General features: G+C 42.7%; 1 protein-coding gene across 1 annotated transcript in view; it reads left to right on the forward strand.

Annotated features, from left to right (window-relative positions):
• Positions 1-1,217: 1,217 nt before the first annotated feature.
• Positions 1,218-20,933, forward strand: part of ALAD (aminolevulinate dehydratase) — a 38,620-nt gene continuing 18,904 nt past the window's right edge. Inside the window, exons 1-3 of the mRNA XM_077474991.1 lie at positions 1,218-1,355; positions 19,273-19,401; positions 19,488-19,538. Coding sequence (XP_077331117.1) covers positions 19,280-19,401; positions 19,488-19,538 — 173 coding nt within the window. The 5' untranslated portion in view covers positions 1,218-1,355; positions 19,273-19,279. The remainder of the gene's footprint in view (positions 1,356-19,272; positions 19,402-19,487; positions 19,539-20,933) is intronic.

The raw sequence follows: 20,933 nt of genomic DNA on the forward strand, positions 1-20,933 counted from the left end.
TGTTTTACACATCACTGATCTCTGCTCCAATCACAGGGAGCAGAGATCAGTGACACTGTTGCTAGGCAGAACGGGGAGATGCTTGTTTACTTTAGCATCTCCCCATTCTTCTGCTCCATGAGGCGTTTGCAGGTATCCCCCGCGGCGATTGAGTCCGCGGGACTCACAAACCGACTCACGGAGCTTCCTGCCGACGCGCACGCCCCTGCTGCCTCTTAAAGGGCAACATACAGGTACATGATTCTGCCTGTACGTGCCCTTCTGCCGACGTATATTGGCGTGAAGCGGTCCAGAAGCAGTTAATAAGAGGAGAAAATGGAAAAGAAATGTTTTATAGCTGTGTAAAGCCCTATCTGCATTTATTCCTTTAACCACCAGCATGCTAGGGCAGAAGTCTATTAAAGGGGAGGTCCACACAAATTTTTAAGTTAACCTCCATCGCATTCTTGAATTGCATACATTGTCAAATGAAATTTTTTATTTTTTCAGAGGAGTTACCTGTATATGTGTTTTCTTGTTTTTTTTACTGCTTCTGACCCCCGTGGGTATGGGCGGGTATGGTCGCCATATCTCGCGGCTCACTGTCTCCTGGGAGCACTTCATTATTCCCAGGAGCCATTGCGGATCCGAGTTTTGGAAACCAGAAGTGACGCGATGACGACAGTCACTTTGGGCTTTCCTTCGTCTGTGTGTGTTTGTTGCCATCACAATGGGGAGTGCCGTACAAACAGCATGTGCTGGAGCAAGCTGTGAATGCTGGTAGTTCAGCATTCACTGCATCCAGGAAGTTTGTTTGTGGGCTTCACATGCCCACAAGCAAGATGAAACCTGCCATCACCACATTTTAAAACTAAATTTTTCATATGAAACCGGACATCGGGGGATATATTTTACCAAACAAGTTAGTGTAACATAGACAATATGTAAAGTTATGAATAGTTTAAAAAAAAAAAAATATGGTATTGTCGGTGGACCTCTGCTTTAAGACTTGTATTTGCATGACTGCACACTAGACCTCTACAGCCACAACATGTGAGCCCATCATTACAAGATAAGGTAAACAAACAACACAGGGAGCATAACTACATTATTAATTAGTTATTCTAATGAGAAAGTGTTCAATGCCTTTAAAATAAAATTAAACTCTATAAAACCTATTAAATCTGATCAGAACCTGCTGTACTTTATTTTCGCCACAAGATGTCGCCAGATAAGCTGCACACAGTGAAGAGATGGGAGTTGTTATGACAATGAAGGGGGCGGTGCTATGGCGAGTTCCGGATGACATGTGTCTTTATGATATGAGGACAGAGGACATTGATCTGCAGAGTGTATAGAGAGGAGATCGGGGATAGGTGAGTGATCAGACTGTACGATTCATTGTCATCTGTACTGCATATATTCATACTGAGCCTCCTGAGTACTGGGATCTTCTCTGCTGGACGGGGTACAGTGGATGGAGTGCATGAGGTCAGAGATCTGTGGATGGTGTATATGAGGTCAGAGATCTGTGCGGTATACAGTGGATGGGGTGCATGAGGTCAGAGATCTGTGCGGTATACAGTGGATGGGGTGCATGAGGTCAGAGATCTGTGCGGTATACAGTGGACGGGGTGCATGAGGTCAGAGATCTGTGCGGTATACAGTGGACGGGGTGCATGAGGTCAGAGATCTGTGCGGTATACAGTGGATGGGGTGCATGAGGTCAGAGATCTGTGCGGTATACAGTGGACGGGGTGCATGAGGTCAGAGATCTGTGCGGTATACAGTGGATGGGGTGCATGAGGTCAGAGATCTGTGCGGTATACAGTGGACGGGGTGCATGAGGTCAGAGATCTGTGCGGTATACAGTGGACGGGGTGCATGAGGTCAGAGATCTGTGCGGTATACAGTGGACGGGGTGCATGAGGTCAGAGATCTGTGCGGTATACAGTGGACGGGGTGCATGAGGTCAGAGATCTGTGCGGTATACAGTGGACGGGGTGCATGAGGTCAGAGATCTGTGCGGTATACAGTGGACGGGGTGCATGAGGTCAGAGATCTGTGCGGTATACAGTGGACGGGGTGCATGAGGTCAGAGATCTGTGCGGTATACAGTGGACGGGGTGCATGAGGTCAGAGATCTGTTCGGTATACAGTGGATGGGGTGCATGAGGTCAGAGATCTGTGCGGTATACAGTGGATGAGGTCACAGATCCATGAAGTGTGTGCGTGTGTATAATATAAAAGCAGTGGAAGGTGTACCCGAGTGGTTTGTTGAATTAAGTTTCAGCATGCCTTGCTAAATTGAAAATCACTGTGAAAAATTGCATGCCCACTCTCATGCAGCATATGTTGTGACACTATGCAGCTAGTTCCAGTTATTTGGGAAAATTGCCACTCAAGCAACTGCCCAATCGGGTGAATGGCTGCTTCTTGCTCGTGTGGTTTGGCCACAGACAGGGGGACAATGCAGATCCTCATCTGCCGTGACTGGGCTGTCTGACCTCTCAGGGGTGGTGATAATCCCTGGGGTTGCCACATACTCCTATGGAGTGGAAAAAAGTAATGCAAGGATGACGTCAGAGATATCTTCTGGTCTGTGGCCAGCCTGGGTCTGGTGGGCTGAGCTGCATGCACCATACAATGTGATAATCAAAACAAAAAAAGGAAGACGCTGTCCTAATAACCCAATTGTAAATGCATAAATTACAATTCTGCCATAAAGGGAAAAAAAACGAAAAGTCTGTGAACATGGGTAGCTTGTAGATGAATCGGTTCACAAGTCCATCTGAAATAACAGATGACCAATCCCCGTGCTCTTCAAAATAATATTGATAGCTTGTGCCTAATCTTCAACATATAGTGCTCCAGGTGTGTGAAATAAATATGCGCTCACCATAACCAAGTACATGGATGCCCGCCCCTAACGGCAAACTAAGCCTGCGCTGTAGCCATCTTTTGGCTATAGCACAGGCAGGAAGTGGTTAAACACTGTACATGCATTTTTAATGCAGAATAAAAATGCACTGAACGGCGTCTGGTATGAATGTGGCTTTAGTGATCGTGTAATTGTAGCACAATCTTCCCCTCAGAGCGTTGTGTTTGGTTTGAAGGATGAGAGCCCCATTCAAACCAAATACAGTAGGACAGGGCTTGACAAATTTGCTTGGAATCTAGGAGCCAGCTAAAAAAGTTAGGAGCCAGGTCGGTAACGGCAATCCAGACCTGTCCCTGGCCTGACATGGAGACGAGTGAGGGGAGGATAGCGCGGCCCCCCCACCTGTCTCCATGTCATTGCCCATAGCTCTTAGAGGGACATTTATTTTTTTGATTATTTTTTTTTCAAATGACAATTTTTTTTATTTTTTTTTTTTTATTGCATTTTAGTGTAAATTTGAGATCTGAGGTCTCTCTGACCCCAGATCTCATATATTTAAGAGGACCTGTCCTGTTTTTTTCAATTACAAGGGATTTTTACATTCCTTGTAATAGGAATAAAAGTGACAATTTTTTTTTTTTAAAAGCACCGTGAAAAAATAAAAAGTTAAAATAAGAAAAAAAAAAATGTTTTAAATGCGCCCTGTCCTGCCAAGCTTGCGTGCAGAAGCGAACGCATACGTGAGTAGCGCCCGCATAGGAAAGCGGTGTTCAAACCACACATGAGGTATCGCTGCGTTCGGTAGAGCGAGAGCAATAATTCTAGCCCTAGACCTCCTCTGTAACCCAAAACGTGCAACCTGTAGAATTTTTTAAACGTCGCCTATGGAGATTTTAAAGGCTAAAAGTTTGTCGCCATTCCATGAGCGGACGCAATTTTGAAGCGTGACATGTTGGGTATCAATTTATTCGGTGTAACATTATTTTTCACAATATAAAAAAATTGGGCCAACTTTACTGTTATATTTAATTAAAAAAATAAGACTTTTTCCCCGAAAATGCGCTTGTAAGTCCGCTGCACAAATACGGTGTGACAGACAGTATTGCAACGACCACCATTTTATTCTCTAGGTTGTTAGAACTCCTAAACATACATATATATATATATATATATATATACACACACACACACACACACACACATTTTTTTTTTTTTTTTTATTCTAAGTAAAGGTGAGATGGGTGGGCAGTGAAAGCTTCATTAGCATCGCTGGCTGTCATACCAACAGCCACCACTAGATGGCGCCAGATTACAGAACTAAACATAGGACCACAGAAGGCCTCAAAGCCGCGGCCTCAATTACCGGCCGGCGGCGGCGCGGCCCGACACGATCACGCCAGGGGGGGGGTGGAAGGAGACAGGATACCCCCGCTGTGCTGCCCCAGGCGCCAGATCACAAATTCTAGTCGCCAATGCGATCTGGCGCCCGGGGTTTGTCGAGCCCTGCAGTAGGAACTGTTCTTGAAAGCATTCCCGCCACATAGACTGTGCAAAGTCAATGTTGACTAATGAGCACAGTTCACACCATTACATTGGAGTGTGGAAAAGTATAGCAAGCTGCATTCTATTTGTATCTGAAATTTGCAAAAATGTGTGTGTAGCGGCCATAACCCTTTGTAGGGCGGCCATAATTAACTGGGCTTACCGATTACCTCCGCTTGGCTTGTCCTTTCATGTCTAGGGGTTCCCAGGGTTAATACCCAACAACTTGAACGCTGACACAAATAAAGTGCTTTTTGAAAGGTTTTATTTTGCAGTGATAACATCCAATAACACAGTCTCTTAGGGGAACAGAGGGCACGAGTGAAGAACTCAGGCACCTTGAACTGCAGATCTAACAAAGTCTCTAATTCCACCCAGAGAGTAGCCACTCACAGCTGGGTACGTCAAGGCTGAACAGATCTCTAGCCAGAGAGCATGGCAGTCAGCATGTTGACTCAAAACTTGAAACAATCCTATGAAGGTGTACAAGTTGTAACTAAGGGTGAACAGGAACCTTTTTCTTTAGTACCTGGAACGTTCTCTGTCTCCTTAATAGTACTGGAAAAAGTGTGGATTCCTCAATGTCCTTCCCAACTCAGTAACCGGGCACTTCTCAGGATGCCACTTGTCGGCCCTCCTCCGAAGAGTCCTCTCCCGGTCACTTCCACGATCTGTGGTGCCCCTCCAAGCCGAGAGCACACCCGAACACCTTGAATCCTCCCTCAGTTACTGCACCTCGGATCAGCCGGTTCCGAGACTCGGGAACAGACGGATCCCTACCCCAGACCAGACGGGTCTATTAGGGGCATCTAACAGGAACATGTTGCGGGATGTCGAACACCCCGTGACTGGGACCCCTCATGGGGCTACCCTGGTCCTAGAATAAAACAGACCACACGGGCCTCACAAACTCCTCTCCTGAACATGTGACCCACACATCTTAAGTACCCCTTCCCAGACTCCTTAGCGGAGCTCTCCCACTGATTGGTTCCGAGAAGGTTGATACTCAAAATATCCAACCAAGCCTGGTTCTGGCCTGTCGTGTGCACCTCCCTGTTCACATGACCAGGCAGAACTTCTAACATAGCCCAGCCAGACTGATGTCAAGGCCAACCTACATAATTAACCATCAGAACCCCTACCGTTCTGAGGAAAAAACAAAATTTTCATCTGTATGACACTTTGTCCAAAATGTCATCCGATACACGTGTAAACTCAACTCTGGCACCAAAAATAAGTTTGGCTCTTCCTGTCCTTCCCCATGCCTAAAATGCACTGCAAATGTATTTTGAACGCATGTAAACATGCGTGTAGACATGCCTTCAAAATGTGCAGTTACTGGTGTGACTGGGCCCTAAGCTGTGTTAATTTAGTTGACTAAAACATTTTCATTGACTAAATTAATACTATTTTAGTCTACTAAAATACTTCTAAAACAATTTCGATGACTAAAATTCAACTAAAACTAAATTTTGGCATTTTAGTCAAAAGACTATGTCTAAAACTAAATTGAAATTCAATGTCAAAATTAACACTGGTCTGTAGTGGTTGTTCAAACCTAAATACCATAAGACCTCTTTCACGCTGAGGTAGTTTTCAGGCGTTTTAGCTCTAGAAATAGCACCTGAAAACTGCCTCCCATTCTGTGCAATGAGTGCTTTCACACTGGGGCGGTGCGCTTGTGGGAAAAGTAATTCGGAAGCGCCGCCACATGGGAGTTTTTAATCCCTTTGTTGTAGTTAAAATCGGTCTGCTAGGGGCTGAACAGTGCTAAAGTGCCGCTAAAAGGAGTGGCGCTTTAGTGCTAACGCGGCTGCGGCCCCAGTGTAAAAGGGGTCTAAATAATAACCCATTTGACTTTCACTCCAGCAGTATATAATGAGTTTGAAAATTGTAGAGAAATTATGAAATTATGCATTACAATTGTCGACTAAAATGTACTGGAGATTTAGTCGACTGAATACTACTAAAACAATTGAAGAAGACTAAATTGGGACCAAAACTAAAATGGCATTTTAGTCAGACTAAAGCCTCGTACACGATGCAACTGTTGGCAGGGGATTGTCTGTTGACAGACTGTTGTCCTAAAATCTTGCCGTTAGTACGCTCCTTTTGACACTTGTTGTCCAACTTTCAGCCAACAAATGTTGGATGACAGGCTAGTAAATTTTCGTTGTCTGATTTTCGTATGGTCAGTACACAAGTCAGTCACACAAAAGTACAAACACGCATGCTCAGATTCATTGCTCACCAAACACGAAATTAGCAGAAAAGGCCTAAAGGGTGGCGCTCAAGAGCTGAAATTCCTCATAGTACGTCACTACGTTTGTGTTTGTTGCATGACAATTGTGTGCCTTTTAGTATGCAAGACAAGATCCTGGCACATGCCCTTTTGAGAAATATCAGATGCTCGTTTGGCCAACAATCGTACCATGTTTACAAGGCTTTAGACTAAAACGAAATCAAAATTTGCTGCCAAAATGAACACTGGCCCTAAGTCTAGTGAAATTGGAATTTGCGTTCTGGGTGGATGCTGATTGTAATATGCAGGTTTGTTGTATCTCTTCAGGACCTTAGTGGCCAGTTCTCCCAGGCTGAGGGTTCAGCTCTGTCATACAAGGCCTGTGAGGGGTCCCCCATCTGCACAAAATAGAAGGAAAAGATGGATCGTGGGTGGATGTTCCAGTGTTCACCAAAGTATAACTAAAGGCATTTTTTTTTTTTTGGATAGTGAAGAGGGATTAGAATTCCTGTCAGGTTTTTATTGCTGTCTTTGTCCCTGTTATGAATATTCACCCTCTCTGTCACCAGAAAAGGAAGAGAGAGGAAATCTTCCAGTGGGGACACTAGTAACGACCAGGGATCCCCTCACGTCGGAGTGTTTTCCTATGGGATTGTAGGCAGGAATGCCTGGACATTAATGAAAAAACAAACTAATAGACCAACTATTGCAATTTTTATTTATTTATTTTTACCAAAAATATGTAGAAGAATGCATATCGGCCTAAACTGAGGAAAAAAAACGTAAAAAAAAAAAAAATGGGTATATTTATTATAACAAAAAGTATAAAATATATATATATATATATATATATATATATATATATATATATATATATATATATAATTTTTGTTTTTTTCAAAATTGTGGCTCTTTTTTTTTTTTTTTTTTTTTGTTTATAGCGATCAAATACCACCAAAAGAAAGCTCTATTTGTGGGGAAAAAAGGATATCAATTTTCTTTGGGTGCAACTTTGCACAACTGCGCAATTGTCAGTTAAAGCGATGCAGTGATGAATCACAAAAAGTGCTCTGGTCAGGAGGGGGGGGGGGGGGGTAAATTCTTCCGGGGCTGAAGTGGTTAAACAGAGGCCAAGATGGCAGCTTCCTCAGCTGAAAATGATAGGAGGGTTTACCACATTAAAATGGAATTCATTTATAAAGAGCAATACATGGCAATTAAAACTCCTTATACACTAATAGCAGCAGTAAAAACCTGACAGCAGTGCAGAGACCTCCACACTCCCAATCCAAATTGGAGAAAAAATGGCAGTTGGGCTTTAAAGAGTTCCAGACTTTTTCAAACTTGGGTTATGTAAGGCCCCTTTCACACTTGTTGCAACTTGGGACTGCAAAGTCGCATGACAAGTCATACCCCATGAATTTTCATTGAGTACAATTCATATCTGTGCGACTTCAAGTCAACTTTGATGCGAGTTGAGGTCCATAGACCTCAAGTTTACACAGGCATTCCCTGGAATCACGGAAAAATTGAGTGACGTTCAAGTCGGCGCAGTGTGAAAGGGGCCTTACCAGTTGAAGTTCATGGACTGTACAGGACTTGTGGGGGTCTTGGCAGATATGGGATATGGGACACCCCCCGTGTGTCACTTTTCACGTTAATATTTATTGCTGTTTCACTTCTCTTCTCTGTTGCTGCCTAATCAAAAGCTGCTTTCAGTATGATTCGGGTGTATCCCCCGGTGTGAAAAAAGGATACGATTAGTGGCTTTATTCTGAATATCTAAGATCTGAATCTTTATATACTACTGTTATCTGAGAAATGTGCATTCACTGGCTTCTAGATGAGACTGACTGCTTCCTGAATTCTTTATCAGTTTGTTCATTTCTGTTCACATAGACTTAGACTTAGAGGAGCTTCACTTCTTTTTTATTTTTTTAAATCGGGTACTGTCCAGTGCTGTCTTCCTGCAACCGTTTCTTGTGGCTTGTGGGTTCCTGGTCCGCCATCTTGGATACAGGAGCTAGGTGTGGCTTCCTGAGGAAGCCGCAAGAGAAACAAGATGCTGCCATTGCTGACCTTTTGAAAATGCAGCATAGAATCGCTACACCTGATCTGCATACTTATTGCAAGTCAGTGACTTAGAAAGTCCCGGAGCCATTAGCTCAGTATGACAGCCAGGGAAGTAATATTATCGGGAGTAGAGGTTAGCAGTGAAACTCTATACTTCCTCACTGGAGGTTTTCTAAAAGATGCTGGTTAGCCACAAACATTGTGACCACTGCCTGGTCTGAGAAAATTATAGTAGAACTAAGGCTGGGTTCACACTGCAGCGATGCGGGAACGCCACAAATCCGCTGCTGGTTCCCGCATCGCATACCTCCCGGCGGCAGTTCACACTGCCCTATGCGGACTGCTGGGAGTGTCAGTGAAACGTTAATGACACCCCCAGATCAGTTCGCATATCGCAGTGCGATCTGCAAACTCGGACAGGAATCGGATCGCATGGTGTGAACCCCCAATGCGATCCGATTCTGCTGCGGACCAAAAAAAGGGTCCCGTGCGAGTTTGGGCCAGGTGCGATGTGAATTCAGCCATACTATCTGTATGGCTGAACTCGCATCGCACAGAGATCGGATGTGATTTGCACTGCAGTGCGGTGCGAATCACATCCGGTTCTCGTAACCGCTGCAGTGTGAACCCAGCCTAAAGGCAAAACTTTTTTTTTTTTTAAAGTTATTAGAACCCCTATCAGGTTTTTATTGCTGTCTGTGTTCCCCGTTAGGGCGATTCACCTTCTCGATTTGAACTGATGACCATTACCACTGAATTTTGGGTTGTCGCTCTTATGCCCTGTACACACGGTCAGAAATTCAGATGGAAAAAGGCTGATCGGATTATGTTGTTGGGAAATCCGATCATGTGTGGGCTCTATCGAGCTTTTTCTGATGGATTTTCCGACGCACAAAGTTTGAGAGCAGGATCTAAAATTTTCCGAAAAATTCAGATCGCATAAATTCCAATCGTGTGTAGACAATTCCGACGGACAAAGTGCCACACGTGCTACTGGTCCGTTTATAGTCCCGACATACGTGTTTGACGTCACCTCGTTTAGAATGATCAGATTTTACAACAACTTTGTATGCAACACAAGTTTCAGAGAAAATCCGTCGGGGGAAAAAAATCTGACAGATTTTGTGCTTGGAATGTCTGACCGTCTGTATGTGGCATAACAGTAATAAAGGGGAATTCTTCCCATGGGGAAACTAGTTCTGGTGACAGCCAGGGATTCCTTCATTCCAAAGGGGTTCCTCTCACTTCCTGTTTTGGACTATGGGATAGGAAGCGAAGATAAACGGGACATTGATAGTAAAAGAAAAACTGCCAGGAATCATAAACTTTCTTGCTGTACCCAACATGATGATAAAGTTCTAGTTCTACCTTAATCCAGAGTAGGTAACAGGAATCTTGTCTATGCCTCTAAAGCAGATCTCCACCCTCCCCATATTATTTTTATTCACCCCCCTTACCTTACCATACCTTGTTGCAGGTTCAGAATATTTGAGATACTCCCCCCCCCCCCCCCCCCCCCCCCCCACCCAGTGTATACAGCGTTGTCCTGAAGAATCCTCTCAGAATTCTGATCCCTCTTGGTCCCATGCCACCATCCTTTCCTGTGATATCATCAGGAGGCCCACCAGCTCACTTGGGTTTAACCACCGGGCCTTATGATGACACGCTGCTAGACTTGGCCTTCATGATGCTGTTTATTCACTGAAGTCCTCTAACAAACTCTGAGATTAAATTACACATAGGTGGATTCTATTTACTAATTGGGTGACGTTCAAAGGCAATTGGTTACACTAGATTTTAGTTGAGGGTATCAGTAAAGGGGGCTGAATACAAATGCATGCCACACTTTTCACATATTTATTTGTAAAAAAAATGTGGAAAACCATTTATCATTTCCCTTCCACTTCACAATTTATGTGCCATACAATCCCAATAAAATACATTTCAATTTTTGGTTGTAACATGACAAAATGTGGAAAATTTTGAAGAGGTAGGAATACTTTTTCAAGGCACTGTATAATTTTGATGTTAATCATTTATAAAGATTTGGGGCCGGTTCACACTGCAGGCGAGGCGACTCCGACTTGCCTCGCCGCGACCTGCCGCGGCCTCAGCGGCGACTTGCAGATGACTTCTGTATAGAAGTCAATGCAAGTCGCCCCCAGGTCGCCCAAAAGTAGTACAGGAACCTTTTTTCTGAGTCGGAGCGACTCGAGTCGCTCCTCTCAGAACGGTTCCATTGTACAGAACGGGGGCGACTTGCGAGAGCGAGGCGAGGTGAGCCGTGTCGCCTCGCATCGCCCGCTGTGTGAACCGGCTCTTAGGAAATACTGTTTTAGTACCAATAATAAAGGGCAGCGGCCATTTGTTATGCCTAATAAGTCTGTGTGTTTATTTAACTGCTTACCAACCAGCCGCTGCAGTATACTGCGGCAGGTTGGCTCGGTTGCATGAATCACTGTACCGGTACGGCGGTCCCTTTTTATGGCAGAAGACCTTTAGGAGGCGATGCGATGTCCGCCGGCCACCCGCGATCGCTCCACAGAGAGCCAGAACTGGGATTTGTCAATGTAAACTAACTGATCCATGTTCTGTCAGGAGTGTAGAGAGAGATTGTCTGTTTCTAGTGATTAAGAACAGCGATCTCTCTCCTCCTCCAGTCAGTCCAGTCCTGCCACAGTTAGAAACACCTCCCAGGGAACACATTTAACCCCTTGATCACCCCTTAGTGGTAACCCCTTCCCTGCCAGTGTCATTTATACAGTAATCAGTGCATTTTTAAAGCACTGATCGCTGTATAAATGTCACTGGTCCCAAAAAAGTGTCTGATCTGAGATCACTCAAAAAAAACTAAAAACTAAAAATGCCATAAATATATCCCCTATTTTGTAGCTTTTGTGCAAACCAATCAATATATGCTTATTGTGATTTTTTTTTTTTTTTTTTTTTTTTTAACCAAAAATATGTAGAAGATGAAGACATATTTTTTATTTTTTTTTTGGGATACTTATCGCAAAAAGTCAAATATATTGTGTTTTTTTTTTTTCCTTTTTTTTTTTTTTTTTTTTTTGTTTTATAGCTCAAAAAATAAAAAAACACAGAGGTGATCAAGTACCACCAAAGAAAGCTCTATTTGTGGGGGAAAAAAGGAGCTGAATTTTGTTTGGGTACAACGTCGCACCACCGCGCAATTCTCAGGTAAAGCGACACAGTGCCATATCGTAAAAAAAAAAATGGCCTAGTGACATTAAACAGACGAATGGGGTGAATCTCCTGAATGGGCACAGACAGCGATAATAACCTAATGGGTTTCATTAAAATTTTGCCTTTGGTTAAGTATTTTTGTGCTAATATTATGTTTACTTCCTGTCCTCTGGCTATGAATCCATAAATAAATGTTGTGTGTGCTTTCATGTGCTCCTCACACATGACAAAGACAAATTTCGAGACGTCTAACCGTATTAATTTCTTGGTTTGTGCTGTCATACCATATGAGGTCTGTAAACTTACAAGTGCTGCATGAAAACGTTTAAAAAAATGTATCCAGAGCAAGAGCACTACAACTAATCCCCAGTCACTCATGGAATGACAAATCCTTTAAGCAGATTTTGGGAAAGGTCCCCTTTCTCCTATTCCTAGTCTGGAGAATGAAAGAAATGTCACATGGATATCCATTCCGTGCGTCCCCCCCCCCCCCTTTTTTTTTTTTATGTACTATGGAAGAGAAGCCAGTGTCACGTCACATTCAGCTACCCATCACATTTTGCTACCCATTGCAGTGCGCATGCGCAACACCACCATATGCGTTCCAACACTGTTGTAAGACCACTTTGCCACAGCGCCCCTTGCGGGCTCGCTTCGCTCGCCACTCTTGGCATGGCATAATTATAATCTAACTCTATGTCCACTTGGATGGTGGGGCTTGAACCTGGACTCAGGGATGTTGCCACAAAATTCTGCACAAGCACAGATCACCACAGTGTTGGAACACATATGGCATGCGCAGTCCAGCGTGTAGACAAATGTGATGGGTCACCATATGTGACGAAACACCAGCCCTAGTTAGATTTTTACTGCTGTCTGTGCCCCACTGGAGAGGCTCACTCTTCTGTTCTGTCTCAGTGATCACTCAGTGATCATTGTCACTGGGACAGAACGTAATGGAAAATCCAAAGTTTTACAGTTTTCACAGAAACAAGAAGTGAGGGTAAATCTCTGATAGTGTCTTCTAGTAAATGTTCTCCCACTTCCTGCTGTATCTGTTGCACAGGAAGTAAAGCGAAAGCTGCTCAATGGGACACAGAATGAGCATTACTCTGTCTCATTGATTCCATTTCCCTTCACTTCGTGTCCCATAGCCAACATGAAAAGTGAGAGGAAATCCCTGGTAGTCACTAGGGTCCCAATTAAAAAATGTCCCCTCTATTCTTGTTATCACTCAAACTTTTGGGATTTTCTTCCAGTCTCAGTGATGGCGGTAAACAGGCAAATCTTCCCTAACAGGTGGACACACAGCCATAAAAACCCGACTGGTATTCTAATCCTTCTCCACTCTATCCAAAACTGAAAAAGTTTTGCCTTTTTAGATCTTCTTTTATATGCTCAATACTTTTGTATTGAGTCTGTTATAAGGCTGACAGCCTGAATGCCATAGTACACTTTCTTGGGCTACTTTCAAACGGGCATCTGGGGTTGCACAGTTTGCTGCATTCACAGGTGGTCAAATGTGGACACAGCCTATAGCTAATAACCTTACTAATTCACACCAGCCAACGAACCAGGTGTGAACCATTTGTACATAATGTACCGTATTTTCCGGCGTATAAGACGACCTTTTACACTTAAAAAAACTGGGCAAAAAGGAGGGGTCGCCTTATACGCCGGGTCAGCTGCTGGGATGCCTTCTGGATGTGCGGTAATACTGTATGTAGCTTCGGCTACATACAGTATATACCGCTGAGCCAATCCCAGTGAGCGATGTATTCAAATGAATACAGAGCCTGCTCGGATTGGAGTAACAATCTCTGTGTAGCCTGCTCGGATTTGCTTTGAGAGTCAGAAAGGCGCAGGCTGATGAGGTTACAGCCTCTGCCAATCCAAGCAGGCTTTGTATTCATTAATAGAATACATTGCTCGCCGTGATTGGCTCCAGCACCAGCAAGACGGAAGAAGGAAATGGCTCCAGCAAGAACGAAGAAGAGGGATATGAAGTGTCGGAAGCCTCAGAATGGGGGGTCGTCTTAAACGGTGAGTACAGGCAAAGCATTTTAAAAACCTGTACAATTAGGGGGTCGTCTTATATGCCGGCAAATACGGTACATTTTTTAGTATAGATTTATGAGTGGTAACCAAATAAATAATAGTTCATGGTATCTCGAGATGTAATATGTTTTAAACAAACCTTGAGTCATGTATGCACTACTTAGGCTCCATGCACACTGGATGTTAAAATAAGGTTATAAAAGTGCCAATCAATGCAGCCTTGTATTCCATATGAGCATTTAATGCCAGGTGAAAAATTCCTAAACGCTGCATGCAGCTTTGTCATCACTGTATGGCTTCAAAGGTGACTAGGAACAGATTCAAATTTACTGATGTTGTGTAGTCAGCGGTTCTGTTATCTGGACTCTCCAGACTGTAAACTGCTGGTAAAAGTTATAGTAATCTCTCCGGTCACCCATTGTCCATGTGCATGGGGTTATACTGCAGTACGGTTGTGGGAATAAAAGGTGTGGCTGTGTAGGCATTGCAATAGATTGGAATGAATTCTTAGTGGAGGGGCCCGTCTATACTCTAATCACATGGTCCATCCCAGTGTTATAATAATATGTACTGCATTCCTCCCATTTCATTTTGTGCAGTAGACCTCAGTATGATGTGTACTCTGTAGTGGACCGTTAAACAATTGTAGGAGAAGGGAGGAGGTGGTTTTGGGAAATTGCATTTACAGACTGCTTCCTATCACAAAAAGGAGAAATTTTAATTTTCTATTGTGCTTCTACAGACATCTCTGGCTTCAGGTTGAAATAGAGAAGTCATCTGTTACTTCATAGAAAGACAAATGGCTATTACAAAAAACCAAACCGAAAAAAAAGTGTCACCAAATAATCAAATCTTGTCTATAATCGTATGGCACACGTTCCTGTAAAACAAGGCTCATCGGTGGTGGGTGCTGCACAGATTACCAGCTGGATCTTGGAGACATCAAGAAAGTGTTAATTTTCGCCAGCACACCATGGATCTACAATCACAAATTGTAGATCCATGGTGTGCTGGCGAATATATGTACACTTGCCAAATAATAAAAAAACAATAATTTCTCAGTCACAGCTGCACTCACAAAATGTCCACATAAACATTATACATATTAATAAGAATAAAAAACATGTGAAGCAAGAAATTCATATATATCAAACTGTAAATAAGAATGTGGTAAAAAACTTAATAAGTCCCGAAAAGTGCTCTTGTGCAAAAAGTAAATTTATACTTGTGTATGAACAAAAATCCATATTTCAGTGTGGATAGCAAAATCTTCACACCCAAAAGTGCACACCCAACTCTCGAGCCGTTTACCAGCTACTCTGACCCCAAGATGGGGATCTGGCTGAACTTCATGCCAGTTTCCCCATGGGATGGATAGATAGGTCATGGGGGAAAGCAAAAGAATTGTCAAAGGATCTGCGGGAAAAGGGAAAAACTGTATAAAACAGGAAAGGGATATAAAAAGATATCCAAGGAATTGAGAATGCCAATCAGCAGTGTTCAAACTCTAATCAAGTAGTGTAAAATGAGGAGTTCTGTTGACACCAAACCACGGTCAGGTAGACCAACTAAAATTTTCAACGACAGCTGCCAGGAAAATTGCTAGGGATGCAAAGAAAAACCCACAAATAACGTCAGGTGAAATGCATAACTCTCTGAAAACATGTGGTGTGGCTTTTTCAAAATGCACAATAAGGAGGCACTTGAAGAAAGATGGGCTGCATGATCGAGTCGCCAGAAGAAAGCCATTACTACGCAAATGACACGAAGTATCCCGATTACAATACGCTAAACATCACAGAGACAAGCCTCAAACCTTCTGGCACAAAGTCATTTGGAGTGTTGAGATCAAAATTGAGCCACAACCATAAACGCAACATTTGGAGAGGAGTCAAGGCCTATGATGAAAGGTACACCATACTCCATCCTACTGTGAAACATGGAAGTGTATCGCTGATGTTTTGGGGATGTGTGAGCTACAAAGACACAGGAAATTTTGTCAAAATGTATGGCAAGACGAATGCAGTATGTTATCAAAAAATACCGGAGGAACATTTGCATTCATCAGGCAGGAAGCTGTGCATGGGACATACTTGGACATTCCAATATGACAATGATCCAAAACAAGGCCAAGTCAACCTGTTATTAGCTATAGCAGAATAAAGTGAAGGTTCTGGAGTGGCCTCCTGACCTCAATATCATTGAGCCACTCTGGGGATATCTCAAATGTGCAGTTCATGCAAGACAGCCCAACTATTTACGGGAAATGGGCAGTTTTACTATCTGAGAAGATAAAGAGCCTCATCCACAATTACCACAAAATATTTCAAGCTGTCATTGATGCTAAAGGGGCCAATACATGGTATTAAGAACTAGAGTATGTAAACTTTTGATCAGGGTAATTAGGGTAGTTTCTGTTGCCATTATGAGTTAAAAAGAGTAAACACAGTTGATTAATAATGGCTTCAGCCAAACAATAACCATGAGTAAAAGAGAAGGTTTTTGTGTTATCATTCATATTCTCTGAAAATTGGCCAAGAAATTATAAATTCTGCCAGGGTATTTAAACTTATGAGCACAACTGTATATAACCTCGTCAGAGGTCCCCCCTCCTCTACATGTCCCATAATCCCTACTGCATGTGTGCCTCAGACATTCATATGTTTTGAGCTGCTGCTGCTATCAGCTAACACAGATAGCACCCTCATAGTAGCATGTCATCAAAAAATACCGGAGGAACATTTGCATTCATCAGCCAGGAAGCTGTGCATGGGACATACTTGGACATTCCAATATGACAATGATCCAAAACAAGGCCAAGTCAACCTGTTATTAGCTATAGCAGAATAAAGTAAAAATCTTTAGATCAGCTGCTGAAATTGTAAAAAAAAATAAAAAAATAAAAACCCTGACAGACGATCAAACAATGTAACCCAACAAATACAAGTTTGGCTAAAGTTGGGCTTCCAGATTGCGTTTGTTTTGATTGATTTGTTTTGGGAACTCAATTCTTTTGGCTTTGATTGCTGACCTTGAATGTCAGATAGACAAGTGCCAGGAATGAGCAGTGATGAGAACATGTTCTCAATGTCTGTTATACTGTAATGAAGAGTCAGTCCATCTAAAACTGATGTATCAGTTTTTGGTGACCGATAGCTAAACCACCCTACAGTTTCCTAATACTTCTTTTTCTAATAAGTAGGATATTTGTGAGTATTTGTGGTGGTCATTAGGAAGGACTCTCATCATTCCTACTGTATTTTTTTTAAAATTTTGTATTATAAAATACAACTGGAGGAGCTGGAACATGCTGTTGAAATATATAACCAGTTATATGCTCTCCATGCCTGGTTGAGCCAATGCCAACAGACAAATAGGTTGGACTTGATGGTCTTTTTTTTTCAACCTCCCCTACTATGTAACTATGTAACAGACCTCTAACCGCCTTTTCTATACAGCACTTACCTTTTGTAAAGTTGGAGGAAACATTTATGCTGAGGAGGAAAACAGGAAGAACAGGCGGCAGTTGTTTGTGAGGTATAGGAAACCTTTTAAATCAGGGATGTCCAGCCGTGTGACCTTCCTGGGCCACATTGGAAGAAAAGGAATTGTCTTGAGCTGCGCATAAATTACACTAACAATAAGGATAGCTGATGAGCAGAAGACGTCGGGCAGATCTGAAGTTAACGATCACTGATACAGAAAATATACATGAGTAATAAAACGTCATGAAAAAAGTAAAAGTAAAATAGCGTAACATAAAACTAGTGGGATATTTGACACTGTTTTGATAAACTAACGAACGCATCAGTATCTGGTTGGATGGATGGAGTAGCAATTCTCAATTTAATTCTTAAGGTGCTTATTATCAGGTCTTTTGGTTCTAATTTTCCCCTCATGTGGTCCATCCTCAAATAGTTGTTCACAAATATAGGTGCTGTCGAAAACTGATGACATGAATAAGGCGTGATTGTGAAGAGTGGAATGCTTTTCTTGGGAGACTAAAACTTTTATAAGTCCAGTAAAGTGTCACTGTCAAATTTTTCTTCAGTCGCATGTGTTTGCTAAGTGTAAATGCATTAAAAAAAAAAAAAGAATTCCCCCAAAAATCATACTTTTTAAGTAAGTTTACGATTTTGTGTTGGGCCGCATTCATAGCCATCTTGGGCCGCTGGTTGGAAGCCCCTGCTCTAAAGTGTGTACTTGTCTCATTGCACAGCACTAAGGCCTGGTTCACACCTATGCAGGTTGCATATTCCAGGAGCATTTTGTATTTTTCGATACATATTTTTGATCCATTGAAGTCGATGGAACCAAAAAACAGAAAAAAGTCCCTGGCCCTTTCCATAGAATGCACAGATCCATCCATAAAATGTACACATCCATAGGAAACCATGTTAAATGGTCTGTAGTGTGTTTCTGCAAAACTGAAAAAGCACAAAAAAATGCATAGGTGTGAACCAGGCCTAAGTGTCTTTCTGCTGACTTGTTCCTCTGTTACCTGCATGAGTCACTTCTGATAAGTTTTCCTGACACCAAGAGAAAGAGGGTTACAGGGGAGGGAGCTCCAGCACACAGCCTTTGACAGACTCAGCTCTGTTCCTGTGTGAAGGAGGGATGTCCATTCCCTCCAATCTGCTCTCCTCACTAAGCCCCGCAGAGTGTAACTTCAGCTCCCCACCCCTGCTTTCTGAAAGTTTACACAAGCTGTATAAATTCTGGACTTTGAAAGGATGTAGAGAAGAGAAGACTGCAGATAAACAGGTACAGCTTATGTAGGGTGATTTCTTGTGTACAACCTGAGGTCAATCACTTCACTGGTTATATCTAAATCCACATACACTATTATTATTTTTTTGTTCAATCCAGCGGCTGAACAAAAAAAAAAAAAAGAACTGAGGTGCTTGTTGTAGTAACTATGTGATTTTGTGTTGGGCAGCATTCATAGCCGTCTTGGGCCGCAGGTTGGACACCCCTGGTTTACACATACCTGCTCCTTGTTTATTCCTGCGGGCTTTGGTGAGATAGGTTAATGAGCATACACTCCCCAAAGGGATGTCAGGATTGTTCTTTGATATAACACCTTCTGTAGAATGCTTGGAGTCTGCAGAATATAATGTTTAGAAATAAAAAAATATATATATATCTGACCTGTCAAGGCCTTTTGATGAACATAGTAGAGCTCTTGTAGGACTGCAACAAAGGTAAAATCTTTAAAGTTGTTTTTGCTAAGCTATTATTTACTTATTGATTTTATTTGCTCTTTTAGTTATAATATTTTCTTCCTATGCAGTGACCATATGAGCAAGATGGACACAACTTCTGTACTACATAGTGGATACTTCCATCCAACTCTCCGAGCCTGGCAGACGTCGGCCACCAGCTTACATTCCCACAATTTCATTTACCCCATCTTCATCACGTGAGTAAAACCCTTTTAGTTCCATGTCTGGCTTGATTCTTCAGTGAATCATTCTTCATGAATGAATTTTTTGCTTTGATTTTCAGGGATGATCCAGATGGTATCGAAGTGATTGCCAGTCTGCCAGGACAAGCACGGTGAGGGACATTATCAAGTTCATACTTATGCAGTATCACTTTAATTTACAATTATTTAGCATAATTGTATTTAGATGCATTGATCTTGTCATATCTTTCTACATCTTTTCTACACTGTGAAATGCTTTTTGTAGTGATTGCATTTCATTTGGACAAGTGGAGGCCTCAAAGTTGACCTGTTATTTAAAATATCATTGGAAATTGGACAAAAGAGTATTTTTCTGCATTACCAAACATTTTGTTTAGTAATTAAAAAGCCCTTGTTCTTGTCGTGAAATCTGCCTGCCCAGCAGGGAATCTCTCCGCTGATCCCCGCTGAGCAGGAGGGTGACAGGTCCAGCGCTGCAGAGTAAACACGGACACAGCTGCTCTCCTCTATGGGGCGGTCGGATGGAAACGGACTGCATGGCCCGTTTCAATCTGATTGTCATCCGATCCGACCCGCTGGACGGATGGTGAACGTATCGCCATACGTCTGTTTTCAGCTGATTTTGTGGGATCGGATGCCAGGCGGGTGTTAAAGGACACATGTCTGCTGATCTCTGCCTCCCCATAGAGGACAATGGGTGGTCCAATTGGGTCCGCCTGAAGAACGGACAGGCAGACCTAATCGGTCCAATCGTGTTAAGGAGCAGTGTGGAAATTTGACATGATTTGAGCCCACAGAACCTCTTTCATTTTCACTAAGACATTATCCACCAGATACAGAGGTCAGTAGGAAGCAGAGCCAGCTATAGATACACTTAAACTTGGTTACAAATTTGGGTTGAAAAGAGATATATGTACATTTTGTTCAACCAAAAGGTATATATAAATGCATTAAAGTGGTTGTAAAGGCAGAAGATGCATTATGCATTAAGATAAAAAGCCTTCTGTGTGTAGCAGTCACCCTAATATTAACCCGAGGTCCCTCTCTGTGCAGCAATGCCCACGAGTGTCTAAGCCATCTAAGATTCTCCTTCCTGATTGGCCTGAGACACAGTAGTGGCGTCATTGACTCTTGTTGCTGTCAAAGTCAGCTGGCTAATCAGGTAAGAAGAGAGGTGGGGCTGGGTCTGGGCTCCGTGTCTGAAAGGACACAAGGAGCTGTGACTCAGCTCAGGTGCCCCCATAGCCAGCTGCTTGCTTGCTGTGGGGGCATTCAACAGGAGGGAGGGGCCAGGAGCACCGAATAGGGATCCGAGAAGAGGAGGATCAGGGCTACTCTGTGCAAATCCACTGCAACAGATCAGGTAAGTATAACATTTGTTTTTTTTATAAGGCAAAAACACAAGCCTTTACAATCACTTTAATGTTTTTAAATTAAAATAAAAAACATGTTATACTTACCTGCTAAGTGCAATGGTTTTCCACAGAGCAGCCCCAATCCTCCTCTTCTCGGGTCCCCGACCAGGG

This window comes from Lithobates pipiens, unplaced genomic scaffold (assembly GCF_037356315.1).
Source record: "Lithobates pipiens isolate NorthernLeopardFrog02 unplaced genomic scaffold, aLitPip1_a1.2 Scaffold_1, whole genome shotgun sequence".
Lineage (NCBI taxonomy): Eukaryota > Metazoa > Chordata > Amphibia > Anura > Ranidae > Lithobates > Lithobates pipiens.